The following is a 17,500-nucleotide window of genomic DNA, read 5'->3' on the forward strand; positions in this document are numbered from 1 at the left end:
CTAAATCCAAATCACAGTAAAACAGAATCCAACAATAATGAGACCAATATTTTTCTTATGTGCTTCTGTTTTTACTTCTCCTTCTAGCACTCTGTGGAAGCTGTGAATGCTGGAGTGAATCCCGTCGGAGATACCTCCTACAACTCCAGCCACTGGGATTTGGGTAGTGCTTTCTTCTTTGCTGGGACTGTCATCACAACCATAGGTACCTTGATTATGGAATGACTCAATGGCTTACATTGAACAGGTCTATGGAGTTTAATATAGAGGATGCACTGTATATTGCATTGTGTGCTGGTTGTGCAAAATTAATATACCTGTAGTCTACGCTAGAAAAAGAAGAAATACTTTAGGAGGACTCACTTAACTATACACACGACTGCCTGAAAACGACACCAGGCTGCCACAGCATAACCATACAGAGCTTTACACACATCAGACTGCTAAGTAATAATCTTATAGCTTAATTCAGTGTTTACACTGCATAAATTAGCCAGTGACTAGTGGACTTTTAACTAGTGGCTTAATCCCAACAAACATCATGGTGAATTTCAGCCTGCATGCATGTTTTTTCAGCTTAATATTGTTGAAACAGAGCAATTTAATTAAATTCAATAACATTTTATTATAGTATCAAATCATAAGTAGTTGTCTCAAAACACTTTACAGATGGAGTAGGTCTAGACCACACTCTATAATTTACAAAGACCCAACAATTCCAAAAATTCCCCTATGACTATGACTAGAAATAATAGTTCAGAAGTTCAGGGCATAGCAGGGCGTAGCAGGGCATAGTATGGTGTAGCAGGGCGCCAAGCAGGACCATGGCGGCAGCTGCAACCATGATTTAGATGCCACCCTGATCCAAGGAAAACTGCAAGTCGAGAAAACGTAAGGACTTGTCATGTCCCAGCATTACTGGGACATGAATGCACACAGATGGAAAGAGAGAGGAAAGAGTAGCTCTATAACAATATATATATATATATATATATATATATATATATATATATATATATATATATATATATATAACAAGGCATATGCAGCTAATATTGTTAGTGAGGGCAACAAGTTAGCAGGCTGACAAGTCCTCGCACTATATCTGTGCAAAGCCCAGCCCTCTGTGGAAAGCGGTGATCAAAGGAGATGAGAGAAACACAACAGTAAACTCAGCTAAGACTCTCCAACCCAGTCTCATGGCAGTATGTGAAATGGTCACGTGTGAGGCGTCCTTTCCCCGCGGCCGTGTCCCGGCGTGTGAGGTGTCCTTTCCTCGTTGTTTTGCGGCCATCTCCCGGCGTGTGAGGTGTCCTTTCCGTGCGGCCGTGTCCCCGGGTGTGAGGCGTCCTCCCCCGCAACCGTTTCCTGGCATGTGAGGCGTCCTTTCCCGTCCTTGTTTTTTTCCTAAACCCAACCTACAACACGTATCAATAGATTAAAAATAACGTGACCATTACACAAACTGCCATGAGACTGTGTTGTACTCTCACACTGAGCGGAAATGAAAATGTGCCACGACCATAGTCTTTAAAAATAATGGACAAGCTTTAGGGTATGAAAAGTGAAACCAATGCAGAAGTGCCTTAAACCTACATTCTATCTAATTTGCAGCAGGGGGCGACTACACTGATTGCAAAAATATGTCAGTTTCTATAAAAGCCTATACATCTCACTTGAATTATTACCTCAGTAAATATTTTCATAATGAGTTTATGTTCTCAATCGGTAGTTTCAAGTCATATCCAATACAGCCTGACAGGGTTTGAGTTACGTGGGAGCCAGTTGGAGCTGAGCTCCCATAAGGAGGTGTCTGAGCTCCCATGTAAACAGCAAAATCATACATCTTGGGTGTCATTAATCTAATACATTATCACAACCATTATTTTAATCACAAAAATGCATTTTTTCCTAATATTTAGTATTATTTATGTCAACAAGATTAAATAGGCCAGCACAACTTGGACTCTCCCCCCCTTTCTTAAAGTAGTACGTTCCCCCCTCTCTTAGAGTGGTATGTTCCGTCTGCCCAGTGCAATTGCACCTGACTGCAATACGCAGATCGGGGTTGGGCTAAATGTGGGCGGAGCTAAACGTTTGACTCCAGAAATCAGGCAGCACATTCTCAAATGTCAATGTAGCACCTACTGACATCGATTATAATGTAATATATATTATATTATAATAAATAATATTTTAATTATAAAAAAAAATATATAGATTATAATAAATGATATTTTAATTATAAAAATGGAAAGGAACAATGGGGTTGGGTTTAGGAAAAGAAGAAACGGTTGGCATTAGGAAAAGAAGAACCGGTTGGTATTAGGAAAATAAGAACGGGGAAAGCAAAATTGACTCGCGGGGAACGAGCCCCGGTCTCTGGGGGACGCGACTTGCGGGAAACAAGCCCTGGTCTTTGGGGGAAGCGACTTGCGGGACGTGACTTGCGGGAAACAAGCCCTGGTCTTTGGGGGACGCGACTTGCGCAAGCCCCGGTCTCTGGAGGACGCGAATCGCAGGAAACTAGCCCCGGTCTCTGGGGGACGTGAGACAGCAATGGACGTGAAGGAAAACAACAATGGGGATAGCAAACGTGACTCGCAGGAAACGAGCTCCGGTCTCTGGGGTGAAAGCATGGATGTATTAAGAGGTGAAAGTCCTGTGTTTTTCCCTCAGACACACATTCTTCCTCCTTGCTATTGGGCAAGTGGGCGGAGTCAAACGTTTAGCTCCACCCATGTTGAGCCACTCCTCGATCTGCGTACTGCAGTCAGCGCTTAGTCAGTGCAGTTCACAAGATCACAGAGAGTTTTGAGAGTTCAGAAGGCAGTCCAATTAAGCCCAGTTATGCAATTTAACTTTTAATGTCAACAACACCTGTACTTTCTTCGGAATCTACAACAGCTGCAGCTTAACAAGTCAATATTCCAGTCAATTTACAACTGCTTCATTCAATCCACCCTCACCTTCAGCATACTGGCATGGGTTGGTTTCCTGAGTGAGGTAAACAAATGTCCCCTCAACAGGATCATAAAGATGAGTGGGAAGATCATAGGACAACCCCAGACAACTCTCACAACCATATTTGACAAACCATCAGGAAAAGTAGACTCATAAAATCAAACAACCACTACCATCGGTTACCTTCAGGGAGTCGAGCCCCCCATAGCTCCAGACTTTGACCTATTCTCCCTCCCCACCCCTCTACTTCTACTCACAGTTTTTTTTTAAAGCATTTATTTATTCTCGTGCATTATTATTGACTATTTATTTTTGTGTTCGAATGTGCTTGACCACAAATGAAGTTCCCTCTTGGAAAAAACATTGAATTGAATTGAAGCCCCAAATGGGTGATAATGCCTTTGTTTCTGCCTGTTGTGTGCGTCCATTAAACTGTAAGCACGTTGATTCTCATAATAATGTTTTTTTGTAAAATCAACCCTTATTAGCTAAATCCTGGGCTTTTTTTCTTGAGTTGTTCATGCTAATTAGGCCCAGTTAAAAGCCTCAGGAAGTGACAAATGCATTTTCCCAGTGTTAACCTTGTGTCCCTGTGATAATTGTTCATTTATCGCTTGTTATATGCCAAATATGTGTAAAAAAACACAGTTTTTAGTATTTTATCAATCATCTGGCATCATTATAATTGATAATTTGCCTTTTCTATTATCCATTTTTATAGCTTTTCCCAATGCTTCCGGCGGCCGGGTGAGCAGGCGGAATAGAGGGAGACGCAGTTAATCTGCATGCAGAGGTGTCAAGTAACGAAGTACAAATACTTTGTTACCTTACTTAAGTAGACATTTTGGGTATCTATACTTTACTGGAGTAATTATTTTACAGCAGACTTTTTACTTCTACTGATTACATTTTCACACAATTGTGACAACACAACAGTCTGTACTTTCTACTATATATTTTCTATTTAAAATAGCTCTTTACTCCTATTTCAGTTCGGCTTGTTTTTATTCCGGCTTGTCATCGCTCAAAAAAAAAAAACCTATCCAGATAAATCGCGCCATCCGGATAGAGTGAATTTAATTGTGGTTGGATGAGAAGTATAAACATATACCATTCCGACAGCCTTTTGGTTTGTACGCGATCCATCGCACCTGTACATGACATGACACAAATCACGTCACACTCCAGCAAGGAAATAGCAGACGTATGTAGCCTACGAAGATGTCAGTGGCAGAGACTCGAGAGAACTCGAGCGAAATGTCCCAACCAAGCACCAGAGAGGAGATTGGTAGCCAGGAAGACCGGCCAAACCTTCTACATCCCTGGCCATACCTGGAAGAATTTTTCGAAATGGTTGGATGCAAAAACTCCTTTCGAATGCGCTGCAAGTACCACAAGCTAATGGCTTTCAAAAACTCACCGTCTAATTTGAAGAAGCATATTGAGGTAAGCAGAAAGTCGGTTATTATCAATCGATTATTGACAAAATATTGTAGTAACCTAGTAACGTACTAATGGTAAATTTGCAATGTTTGCTATGGCTAGGTACATGCCAAGACATGCAATGGTTTGCGTGCCAGCAGCAGAGATGGGGACTTGAGTCGCACTTAAGTCGCACTAACAGCTGACTTCAGACTGTTGGAACCTAACAGTTATGATCAAGACTATTCTGTGAGGCCTGAAGCTTCCCCTGAGGCCAAAGAGCGGCCTGTAGGGAAGTCCCCAGCCTGTGACCCCTCACTCCTAACAAAGGAGCCTCCAAAATGGAGATTGTCCCTCCAAGACATGAGGAAAATGGCAGACTGGTGGAGGGCTTGAGAACTGCAACGACGAATTCTCACACCTTCGTTGAGTTCGGGATTTCTGATTGGCCGCGGCTCCTTGAACGCACCACTCGCTGCCAGCAGGCGGCGGAGGGGAGATAAAAGTCGCCGTAGGTCACAGCCCGGGGTTCTTCGAGGTAATCCATTTGCCGCAAGGAGACGCATCGTTCAGCGCTGTTCGAGAACCAACGTGCATCATTCGCTGGTCGAGTGAGGCGTTTGTATCGTTCGTGATACAACAGGGTCCTGGTGAATACGAAGCCCATATTACACCAAATCTGCAGAGGGGTAAATCAGCCCCGTCTCAAGGAAGAAGAGACAACGCGTTTTCTTGCAAGTCGACTCGGCCTTGTTTCCGCTCCACTGCCTTGGACGGTACGGGCCATTTACCTCTGGCGAGAGGTAAATTTCAGTTCTGTTCACCGGAAAATCCGCCGGATAAGCAACGGACTGTGTACCCAAAAGTAAGAGGCATTTATGGTTCTGGGCAGATTCAAGAACTAGGGTGTTTATTAATGTGTAAAAAGGTATTGCTATTTTGTTTACCATTAATGTGTGATCGGACCGCTGCGTCCTATGTGCTGTTGTGAAGAATATCACTGATCCAGATATTGTTGAAAGTTGTGTTGAACTGTAGCTGATACTCCCGCCGAGGAGAAATTACTGTACAAGCTGAGTCAGCTGCACGCTCGTAGAGTGTGCCAGGGAATAAACGCTCTTTACCGTTAAACAAACCTCAGATTCTGCTATAACGCCACGTTAAGTGAGAATCTCGAGTAAAACGAAGAGAGCGGTTAGTCCCGTTACCCCAGAGATCAAGGTTTTAAGTGTTTGTTTCCATAAATCGTGTTTTCCCTCCTTTTTTCTCTCTCTCTCTCTCTCTCTCTCTCTCTTTTCACACACACACACACGCACACACACACACACACACACACGCTAAAGCCGCTAGCTTAACCACGTGTAGCTTGTATAGAGCTAACTCTTGACTTAGCATAAACGTGGGCGTTGCCTAGCAACCCCCCCCCCTTTTGGCTTCTTCAGCTACTACTCGTGCACACAGCACCACTATCGCCCTCTTAAGGCTAAATAGTTAGGTATAGCTCACTGGAGTAGCCATTTTAGTAGTTCGTGTTAGACTACACTTCGACCCCGCCCCTTTACTCCCACTCACTCTCATACACCCACACACACTTCGCACAGACACAGAGGTGTCTCTGCTGTTTTTGGTTTCTCGCTTTGTTTTGATTGTGATATTGTAAAAGGGTATATAAGTCTATTATTGAAGGATTGCTGATTGGCTACTGATAATTGTGACGTTTTAATAAATCTTATTATACTTTAAATAGCAGTTGCTTGTGATTATTTGTGTACTTATTGTAATAACTGCTGGCTAGACAGGTCTGTGCTCGAAATCATCCCTTCCTTTAAATCCTTTTAAGGATTTTTAACAGAAATGAGACTGTTCCACAGTTGATCATTGGTCCCTGACTTACAGGGTGGTGCCCCGTTGAGTGTTTATCGATTTGATAAAGTTATTAATAACCATATTCATAACTTTATTAATATTGATAAAACATATTTTGATAATTTGCTAATGATCAATCTGTACCCTACAAGAGAGAATCCTACAAGACATGACTCGGACTTGAGCTTCGAGACTCGTCAACAACCTGTTTTCATGCAATTATTGCTTTTTAAATCTTAATGTATTTATGTATTTCTATTTTCTTTTATTGGCGCGTATACGTTGGGGAAACATATGACGAGCTGCATGTCCCCTGCCCTTTGCCATAATGTGCAACGTAACGCATGCGTTATGCCTTATGTGCGCGCACTCACATATAAAAAAATGCATTGCCGATGGCGACACCAAGTCCTCCTGGAGTTGTGCCTTTTGTCATTAGTTTTTCTTTCAATAACTTTGTTAACAGTGGTAGTAAGCTAACAGCTACATACAAGGTGTGTGGCTAAAGATAAATGATGCCAGATCAACGTCAAACTTCATCAGGCATCTGAAAACGCACCCAGATAGGTCAGTCACTTGCAATGTGAAAGAGACATTACATTTAGCATATATTGTCACAGGTAACAAGCTAACCATCGCAAAGTGTTGTGCTAATGCTGGAAACAAGCAAATTGTATCTTTATAGTTGTATCCATATGATGTGACAGACTTGGGTTAATATTTCACCAGGTCTGAGGGCTAGAGGGATGTGTTAAATAGACCCCATAAAGTTATCCTACAACTGATTTTGATAATGTACTGTATGGATGGTAGCTACAGGACATGCTTTGAACTCATAAGATTTAACAATACAGTGTTAGGGAGAGATCAGATGGCCAGAGAATTGAGACTTGACCTGGACTCGTGGCAAAAGACTTGAGACTTGACCTTGACCCTCAAAGACTTGAGACTTGACTTGGACTTGTGGCAAAAGACTTGAGACTTGACCTTGCCCCTCAAAGACTTGAGACTTGACTTGGACTCGAGCTCAAAGACTTCAGACTCGACTTGGACTTGCAAAAAATCATCTCTGGCCAGCAGTAGGCTATGATTCAACGTTGCAAGTTCGTATGGTGGGCTCTGTGTGAGATTTGAAATTTGACTTTAGCCAAATGTTATCTGAGCTTATATTATTGCTATATGCAATATTTGTAAGTTAATTGTGCAAAGCTATAGTCTACAGCTGGTTGATAAAGCATGTATAAGGATAGTGTGTGCGCCTGTGTGGGCCAGGCCCTATCGGTCCTTGTAAAGAGGTAATAAGCCCAACTATCAGCCAAATGCAGTTTAAAATGAATTAGGTGGACTATCTCATCAATATTGTTACTTTTCAGTCATGCCAGCAGATGCTTGTGGTCCTAAAACAGCTTTAAGTGGCAATATTCTGGTCTGCTCAACATAATTGCCAGACCAGTGAAACTGCTCCCTAACTTGTAGTCTGACCTTCATTCATGAACTTCAAGAATGACATTTAATACAACGGGGGTCCTAGATAGTCTGAGCTTGTGGTTTCAGAGAAATAATATGAATCTCAATATCAATATCAATCTGGGCCTGTGAATTCATTTTCTCCACAGAAGAAACAGCCCACTCGTCTAGAGAAGTACACACAACTTTCTTCAGCAGCCCTCAAAAGGAAATCATCCACTGAAGGTTCTTTGACCCCACCTTCCAAACAAACCAAGCTGTGGGAGACTCAAAGAGTTCATAGCAACAACAACAGATTGCTGGACCGTTTAACGACCTCAGACTCGAGACTGATGGACTCAAATGCATGACTCATAAATCAGTGGAAAGTTTTAAGAAAAAGTTTACTTGGCAAAAAGGTTAAACAAAAAGCGCTCACTAGGAGGATCAGACAATATACAAAAGTAATAAACAAAAACCTGGAAACATGAAGGTATGGCTAGAAATCTTGAACTTTCACGTGGAACGAACGAGACGAACTGGCACAAGACAAAGGGAGACAAGGAACATTTATACATGGGGTAGGAGAAAACAGGTGAAAACAATTAGGGGCGGGGGAGACAATCACACTGCCGGGAAAATCACACAAAGGGAGGAAGTCTGGGTCTGAAACGAGAGGGAAAGTGAATACAAAATAAAACAGTGCACAAAAAGACAAGACATGAGTGACTAAACTTAACAAACTTGACGAGACATAACAGTATCCCCCCCTCTAGGGCTGACTCCCGACGGCCCAGGAGCCTCCGGGTGGTGTGCATAAAAGTCCCAGATGAGATCCTTGTCCACGATGAAACGGGAAGGGATCCATGAACGCTCCTCAGGACCGTAACCCTCCCAGTCCACCAGGAACTGGGTCCGGCAGACAGCCAGGCGCTTCCTGACGGTATACACCAGACCGCCATTGACGGGGCGGAGGAAGAGCGGAGGCGGGCACCAGAGCGCTGTGCATGACCGGCTTGATCTTGCTGACATGGAACGTGGAGTGGACCTTCAATGACCTGGGAAGGCGTAGACGTACAGAAACAGGGTTAATGACTTTAGAGATGGGAAACGGACCCAAAAACCTTAGCCAACTTCCTGGAATGGACGTGAAGGGGCAAATCCTTGGTGGGAAGCCACACCCTCTGGCCAATCCTGTAGGGAGGAGCCGGTCATCTGTGTTGGTCCGCTGCCGCTTTCATCCGGGCCGAGCTCCGAAGGAGTCCCCACCGAGAACCGGCCTAAATCCGGCGACAGCGTCCAACCATGGCGTCAGCTGAGGGGACCGTGACTTCTTTCTCATTGGCCAGAAAGAGGGGAGGCTAGTAGCCATTGGCAGGCCCGTGGCAGCCGAGGGAAGGGTATTGTGGGCATATTCCACCCAGGTGAGGTGGTCACTCCAGATGACCTGGTTCTGGGAAATAAGGCATTGGAGACAGGTCTCGAGCTCCTGGTTGAGGTGTTCGGTCTGACCATTGGACTTCGGGTGGTAGCCGGAGGACATGCTGACAGTTGCACCGAGGAGCTGGCAATGCTCCTTCCAAAAACGTGAGACAAACTGTGGTCCTCTGTCTGAAACTGCATCACTTGGAAAACCATCGATCCTGAAGACATGATTCATCATGACCCCTGCTATCTCCTTAGCAGAGGGTAACTTGGCAAGGGGAATGAAATGTGTCATCTTTGAAAAATGGCCAACCACCGTACATGGTTCGCTTAACACTAGGATGGCACGTGAGCATGGAGGTGTGAGCCCAGTGGATTACCTTGGAGCGTAATGACACAGGGACAAACAAACGGTTATGTGGACAGCCACTAGGTGCCGGAGTCATAGCATTAGCCTGCTTCACATCGGATTCTATCTGCCAAGAAACCGCTCCAACTACACGGTTCAGTGGAAGGATAGTTTCGTGTTTTTTTTGGCAATATTCGCAGGGTCATAAAGGCAGGACAGAGCATCTGGTTTTGCATTTTGTGAACCTGGTTGAAAGGATAGGGTGAAATTGAACCTGTTAAAGAACAGGGTCCATCTAGCTTGTGAATTGAGTCTCTTAGCTTTCCTGATGTATTCCAGGTCTTATGGTCTGTCCAAACAAGAAAGGGTTGTTCCGCCCCCTCCAACCAGTGTCTCCACTCTCCAAGCGCTGCCTTGACCGCCAACTGTTCTTTGTTCCCCACATCATAATTTTTCTCAGCAGGAGTCAACTTACACGACAGATAGGCACAGGGGTTTATCCTGTTGTCCTTGGCAGACCTCTGAGACAACACCGCCCCAATGCCCTCATTGGATGCATCAACCTCAACTACAAACTGCCATTTGGTCAGGAACAGTGAGTACCGGGGCCGTGTTAAAACGTTCCTTGAGGCTCCAGAAGGCTTTCTCTGCCTGGGGTTCCACTGAAAAGATACTTTGGAAGAGGTGAGTGCATGTAGGGGTGTGGCCACAGAACTGAAGTTACGAATAAACTTTCTGTAAAAGTTGGCAAACCCCAGGAACTGTTTAACCTTTTTCCTGCTGTTTGGAGTTGGCCAATTGGCCACAGCACTGACCTTAGCCGAGTCCATGTGCACCTGGTTAGCAGAGACAACGTAGCCCAGGAACGAGATGGTAGCTGCATGAAAGTCAAATTTTTCAGCTTTGACATAAAGTTGGTTCTCCAACAGCTTCTGAAGGACTTGGCGAACATGATCTTCATGAGTCACAGTATCTGGTGAAAAAAAGCTAAATATCGTTGAGGTACACAAACACAAAAACATTCAAAAACTCCCTCAAAACATCATTCACGAATGTCTGAAATACAGCTGGAGCATTACAAAGTCCAAAAGGCATGACAAGGTACTCATAATGTCCACTTAGTGTGTTAAAACCTGTCTTCCATTCATCTCCTTCTCTGATCCTGATGAGGTGATAAGCATTTCTGAGATCTAGCTTAGTGGTTATTTGGAGCAGGTCAAATGCAGAGGAGATTAACGGAAGTGGGTAACGGTTCTTTACAGTAATGTCATTCAAAGAACTATAGTCAATGCATGGTCTGAGAGAGCCATCCTTCTTACCCACAAAAAAGAAACCGGCACCAGCTGGAGAGGATGATGGACAGATTATCCCAGCTTTCAGTGAAGAGGTGATGTACTCGTCCATAGCTGCCCTCTCCGGGCCAGAGATGGAATAGAGACGCCCCTTGGGGATGGGCACGCCAGGTAGCAGGTCAATAGCACAGTCAAAAGGTCGATGAGGTGGGAGTGACATGGCTTTCGTCTTTTTAAAGACCTCCTTTAAGTCATGATAACATGAGGGTACCTTAGATAAGTCAGGGTAGTCAGGGTCGCTGCCTGAGCTTAATTCAGTCTCTGGAGTCTCCGAAATGACAGTCCGAGTTGCATGGTTATCTTTAAATGAGTGTTCACACACTTCTCCCCACCCCTTAATTTTGCCTGAGCGCCAATCAATGTAAGGGTTATGTTTCTTCAACCAAGGAAACCCTAAGATCAGCGGATACTGTGCGGAGTCAAACAAATGAAATTGCATGATCTCTGTATGTCCATCATTAAATGTTACCTGAATAGGTTCAGTACAATGAGTAACCCTAAACAAAAACCGACCATCCAAGGCAGTCGCCTTAACAGGATGGATCAGCGGAACAGTCTCTGGTTCTGTCGGGCTAAATTCCAGTCCATGAGACTTTCGTCTGCCCCAGAGTCAATTAACACCCTCTGACAGTCTGGTCATTTAAGGAAAGTTTTACCTGAGTCAGTGGTCGAGCAGGAAAATCAGAGGCAATGCTGTTCACCAGCGCCCTCCTCCTGGCTGGTGAGCTCGATCTTTTACCGGACAGGTGGCGAGTCGGTGACCCAGTTGTCCACAGTAGAAGCAGCACCCCTCCTGTAGACGGCGCCGTCTCTCCTCTTGAGCGATCTTGGTTCCCCCCAGCTGCATTGGCTCCTCCAATGCACAGGGTGGCGCTGTCGTCCCGACGTGAAGCACAAAGAAGTCATTGAAGGTTGGATTCCTGGAGTGTGCCCCTGGTGCAGTTCCCCCTTTCAGTAAAGGGAGAACTGCAGTTCAACGCTGCTCTCTCTCCCTCTCCTGAAGACTGTTGTCCACCTGAATCGACATGGCCATGACGGCTTCCAAATCCTGGGGAAGCTCAAATGGCGCTAAATGATCCTTAATGGGATCTGAGAGTCCATTCATAAAGGCGTCTACTAAAGCTAGTGTTCCACCCGCTATCTACAGTGCGGAACTCAATGGCACTGTCTCGGATCTGGATTGGAGTTGGACTCATACAACTTTGAACAAAAGGATTGGAAAGTGGTATTGACATCTTCAGGATTCGTTGAGATACCTCGGTCTGTGTGGATGCTGATAGTAGCTCTGGACTCGCTTTGTTTTAATTTCAGAGCCAGCAATTTGCTTGGTTTGCAACCATTGAAATAATAATTTTGCCTCACTCTGTGCGTTATGAATTCAGCTCTCCTTAGCAAATAATTTAGCTCTGCTAGACTTGTGACTAAAAGAGTATGTGTAGATTTAGAAAAACACATATTAAGAGACAACATTCTTCCAACTTCGCAATCATTGCCTCTCTTTTTCTCTTCAAACTGACCGCAATGGAGGATGTGAAATCTCAAATAAATCCTTTAGTTGCTTGCCAAATGAATGCCGGGTCCGAAACTGAGTCAGTATTGATTTCTATAAACCCAGCCAGTTTGGCTCTAAAATCTGCATCAAAAGCTGTGTTCTGGAGAAGGGAATAATTAAATTGCCACCTTCTACATCTTTCTCCTAACATATCACAGTGGAATGTGGTTATCAGCACATTGTGATCAGACAGAATTGCTGGTTCTATTGCTATCGTGTGGAACATTGCCTTAAGCTCACTAGAACACAAAATATAATCAATGTGTGAGTGGGTGAGGTGACGTGCGGAAAAAAAGGTGTAATCCTTGCTAGTAGGATTGTGCATCCTCCATGTGAGATGGTGGGATTCCACAACTGCTCTGAACATATCTGATGTGTGTTTTTGGGCCTTTGTGTGGTTGCCTAGCCTCGTGAGACCATCCTGATCTCGCGAGCTCCAGTTTTCCACTTGCAGATCAGTCTGGCATCTTGAGATAGAGAAAATTTGAAACAGTTCGCCAAACAAACGGGCCAATCAGCGTTGGTTTTGAGGCGGGTTAGGTGGTGATAGACAGATGGTTTATCCAATCAGCTAACCAGTATTTTCAGACAGCGGTAGCCCTAATTCTGTTAGCCACTCGATAATGCTTTTATCTCTTGGATCCTTCTTTTGGAATATGGACCGGGAACCTGAAAGGGTGCCTTTTATTCCTAAATTCTCGTTACACAAACGGCAAATATCCTTTACCGACATGTTGCTTGCGTGCTGAGCTAACGAGCTATGCTTTGCCTGCAGCAGCAGGGACGGGCTTGTGGTTGTATTTTCATACGCTTCGTGGATCTGATTGGTTGATTTGGCCCGTCTATCACCAACATAGGTGATAGACAGATGGTTTATCCAATCAGCTAACCAGTATTTTCGCCCCTTCCCAAAAGTTCTCCAACGGAAAGTTCCCAGATGGATATGCCGAGCAAATGCGAAGCAATCCATCTGGCGGAGTCAGGTTAGTGGTTGCCCCCTGATCTATCCTGATTTCAATCTAGCACTGCATTCATGTCTCCCCCTATAATTAGTGAATATTCATTGAGAGAGAGCAATTCATTGGTTAGACGCGGGAAAAATCTTACGTCATATGTAGACGGTGCATATACCGAAACAAAGGCTATTTTCCTACTACATATTGTGGTGCATATATAAGATATCCTGCCTGATAGACCTTTACTACTTTTATCTACGGTGAGTGTGCATTTCCACGACAGTAACACAATGGAGCCCTTGGTTTTGGTGTCATCACTAGATGAAGCAGCAATCTTGTAGTATTTATTTTGTAGGCAATTTACATCTCTTTTACGTAAATGTGACTCTTGTATAAGCGCTATATCTATATTCTTTCTCCTGAGGTAGTCCAGGAATTTAGCTTTTTTTATTGGCCCATTTAGCCCCCTGATGTTAACTGAAAGGATTGAAAGAATTTGTAGCAAAGGGTGAACTGTTAGATCTGAGCAAGGTGTGGTAAAAACATAAAAAATTAAATAAATCCCCTAACCCTCTGAGACCGCAGACCCCATCGCCCTATCTGTAAGATACGTGGCCACATCAAACAGCACCCGTAAACTCCAGCCCATAATTACTCCTACTTTAAAGTCACAGGTACGTTGAAACAGGTCTGATGAACTTCTTATGCTAAACATGAACAGTGTTACAAAAACTCTAGAACTAGGTCTCAATCAGCTATCAAATTCTGAGATAAGCTATGTGAAAAACACACCAATCTAGTTGGAGTAACAAACTGACAATAAGCTGAACAGTCATACCCATCATGTTTTTTTCACTCTGGTTAAATGTTAACAAAACATAGACTATAAGCTGAATAGCCAGCATTCATCATGTTCTTACACGATGAATACAGTGTCCTCAACTTACATACAGTGTCCTCAAGTCAAACTTGGTACTGTAGCCCAGATACTGCTAGTCCACAGCCACTGGGTCCTTTAGCCTCGGCCCCACCGCCAGCTCCAGACGCAAAGTCCCCCCCACCGTCCTCTGGCTCTCGGTGCGGAGCGGCCCATGTGGATGCTGCGTCGCCCTCCACACCCAACTCCCGACAGAAAACAGCCGCATCCGTGGCTGTAGTGAAGGTAAACTCTCTCCCTCCGTGGCTCATTCTCAGAGTGGCCGGGTAGATAAGCAAGTCTGAGATGCCTTTAGCATGTAGCTCGTGTTGTGCCCCTTCAAGCTCCCGATGCTGCTGGATCATGAATGTGCCGCAGTCAGGTTGTATCAGATCACGTACCGTAATTTCCTACATCTCATGCTCTGCCCCGATGTGCTGCGGGCACTAATGAGGCACTAATTTCCGCTAGCGCTCTCCGCACTGCGCTGTAGATCACCGATTCAAGCACACTCCGTTGCTTTTCCAAGGCCTGAGCAATCAAGTCCTCCATGTTCGGGACTGCGCTAGCATCACTTGCTATGTTAGCCACTGTTCTGTTAGCCGCCCGCCATGTTAGCAGACTTCTCTGTCCGAGTAGACAACAAGACCTGCTTTTTCGCACTTGCAGGCATTTCACATTTGGCGTCGAAGAAAAGGAACAGACCTGGTCTTTCAATGAAATCCGGAGGTGGGTAAGGAGCTCTAGTCTTCTGCAGCCATTGCGGTTGCTGGTCACTTGAGCTCCAACTTCTTTTCCTCCTTTGACAATAGTAATACCAGGAAGGTATCTTACTTTTTATTTTTTGATTAATCACTTGGAATAATCATTCATTCGACACACTGTATATAGACAACCATAGAGTACAAGGGTAATTGTTACTAAGCCTGCCCTGGGTACACCACTTTTCTTGTCCAGTTTTGTTATTTTACATCCGTTGCCCTCACAGATTCCTGCAGCTAAGCTTGGATGTACCATTTACATTTCAATAAAGGCTATTGATAACATGCCTCTGAAGTTTGACTTTTTGCACCATTACAATTCTTATAGGCAACTAGTCATCATATCTTCCGCTCCATTAAACAAATGTTAATCCTCAGTAGTACACATATATGGTTCTTTAATGTATTTGCATTGTACTAAAATGCGTTCATTTTAAATGGGCATAAATGCAACTGAAACAGGTGCATCCCAAATTTTTCAACATTAACATTTTAATATAACATAGTCATAGTCATTATGGCCATTAGAAAAAAAAATGTTTGTGGAGGTGGGGTAGTGCACTGTAGGCCCCTGTGGCGCAGCCTAAGTTTTTGTCCTTAATGGCATTTTTTTTTTTACCTTACATTACTTTTACTTTTATACTTTAAGTAGTTTTGAAACCAGTACTTTTACACTTTTATTGAGTAAAAAGCTTGAGTTGATACTTCAACTTCTACAGAAGTCTTTTTAAACCCTAGTATCTATACTTCTACTCTGTCTGCATGCAGTGTTAATGATGGCGCTGCAGTGACAGAGCTGTTTGCAGAGTTTCTTATTTATCCCTCATCCTCCTCCTGATCTAACAGAAACAAAAGTTGAGGGAAGTTTGTGTCGAGCCATTGCCAACAGTCCTCAGTAATGAGCTAAACTCTGCCCACTTTTTAGCAGCCCAATCAAATGTTAAGTGTTTGATTTACCACTCAAATATTTCGTTTCACTAGGAAACATGTCCCAGTACAGAAGCTAAAGGTGCTCCAATGTCCGTTTCATGATAGAAATTGAGTGTCTGCAGTGTAGCTTTAACTGTTCAATGTGTACAGCAGTGGTTTTTAATGACTAGTTTAATAGTTTTTTGGGTAGCACTTTACATTACAGCACGATAATAAGATGGTAATAGTGGGGTAACAGTGTGATAATAAAGAGGTAATATATAGGTATATATAACATGTAGTGAAAACAACATATTGATTATTATCATGTTATTACAATATTAACATAACTATATTATCATTACCCAGATATAATATATAGTTTGTTCCACATGCGTGTGTGTTCCTTTAAGAACTGTAGGACCTTTGCACCTTGGGATTTAGTCAGGAAGTTGAGTGGGATCGGGACAGCCTTATTGTTATCATCTCTCATACTATCTGCATCAATCTTCTACGTTCCATGCCTTTGTAGCATTCTCGGTATGTGAAATAGATGCTGAAATACTGTTCTGATATCTTTGTTAATTATTGTCAGAAAGTTTGATGTGCATATTTTTGTATTGTATTTTTTGGTTTATAATGATTGATAGCTCATATTAGACTGATAGTATGCTTTAGTAAGCTAGTTTGCCACTATTATCTTGGGTTGTGCTACATGTAAGTATATTTTAGTTTATTTAGATAAACAATATAGGTTATACTATGTACACTGTATAACCATACATTACGTATTTCCTTTATTTCAGCTTAGATGTTAGCTACTGTATATAGTACTGCATTACACTGTCCTGTAGTTATATTGGCCCTCATTTATCAACCTAACGTAGAAACCAGCGCAGATATGAGCGCAGAAATCATCTTACGACAGGCTTCACGTGGGATTCATGAAAAGTTCGTATCACACCAATCAGAGCGTAAGAATGGTCGTACATTGATAAATGCGGCGGCTGGAAACGATCGTCATTTAAATATCACGCCCCAATATATTCTCGGTTTTGAGGCCTCGCCCCTACAATTTACGACATGGCGAGACTTAATCCGGTTGAGAAGCGGAACTTTTCAGAGGTGGAGATTGAAACCATGATATCTCAGGTTCATTTTCACTAACGTGTGTACTATTTGTCAGCCTGAAAACTGGTATTAAAGGCTGTAGAAAGAATTCGGAATGGAAGGAAATCACTGATGCGGTCAACAGTGTTGCCGTAGTAAATTGGACTCCAGCTGAAGTTTAGCCTATTTAATTTATACATCCTTGACACATTTTTCTATAGTCCTAATAGTAATATACAGGCTTCTATTGCAATCTATTAGGCCTACATGTAGGTGTACTTATAATTAAATAAACACACGGTAGCGGAGTTTATGCAGTGTCTTTTATTTCACTCCTGTTTTTTTTCATGAGTCAGAACAAGGCAACAGCTGAGGGAGAGCGCGTGTCCTCCACCCCCCGTGCTGGACCACCACCTCGACCCTGTCTCCTGACAGCAGAGGGGCTGGAAAAACAGAAGACATCGGGTCATCT

At 43.5% G+C, this 17,500-nt stretch overlaps 1 protein-coding gene across 1 annotated transcript in view; it reads left to right on the forward strand.

The window, feature by feature from the left end:
* The window catches only part of kcnk10a (potassium channel, subfamily K, member 10a), a 151,944-nt gene that overhangs the window by 94,704 nt on the left and 39,740 nt on the right, over nucleotides 1-17,500 (forward strand). The window contains exon 3 of the mRNA XM_039781978.1: nucleotides 88-205. Within this exon, the coding sequence (XP_039637912.1) occupies nucleotides 88-205 (118 nt within the window). The remainder of the gene's footprint in view (nucleotides 1-87; nucleotides 206-17,500) is intronic.

The sequence above is a fragment of the Perca fluviatilis genome, chromosome 18 (assembly GCF_010015445.1).
Source record: "Perca fluviatilis chromosome 18, GENO_Pfluv_1.0, whole genome shotgun sequence".
Lineage (NCBI taxonomy): Eukaryota > Metazoa > Chordata > Actinopteri > Perciformes > Percidae > Perca > Perca fluviatilis.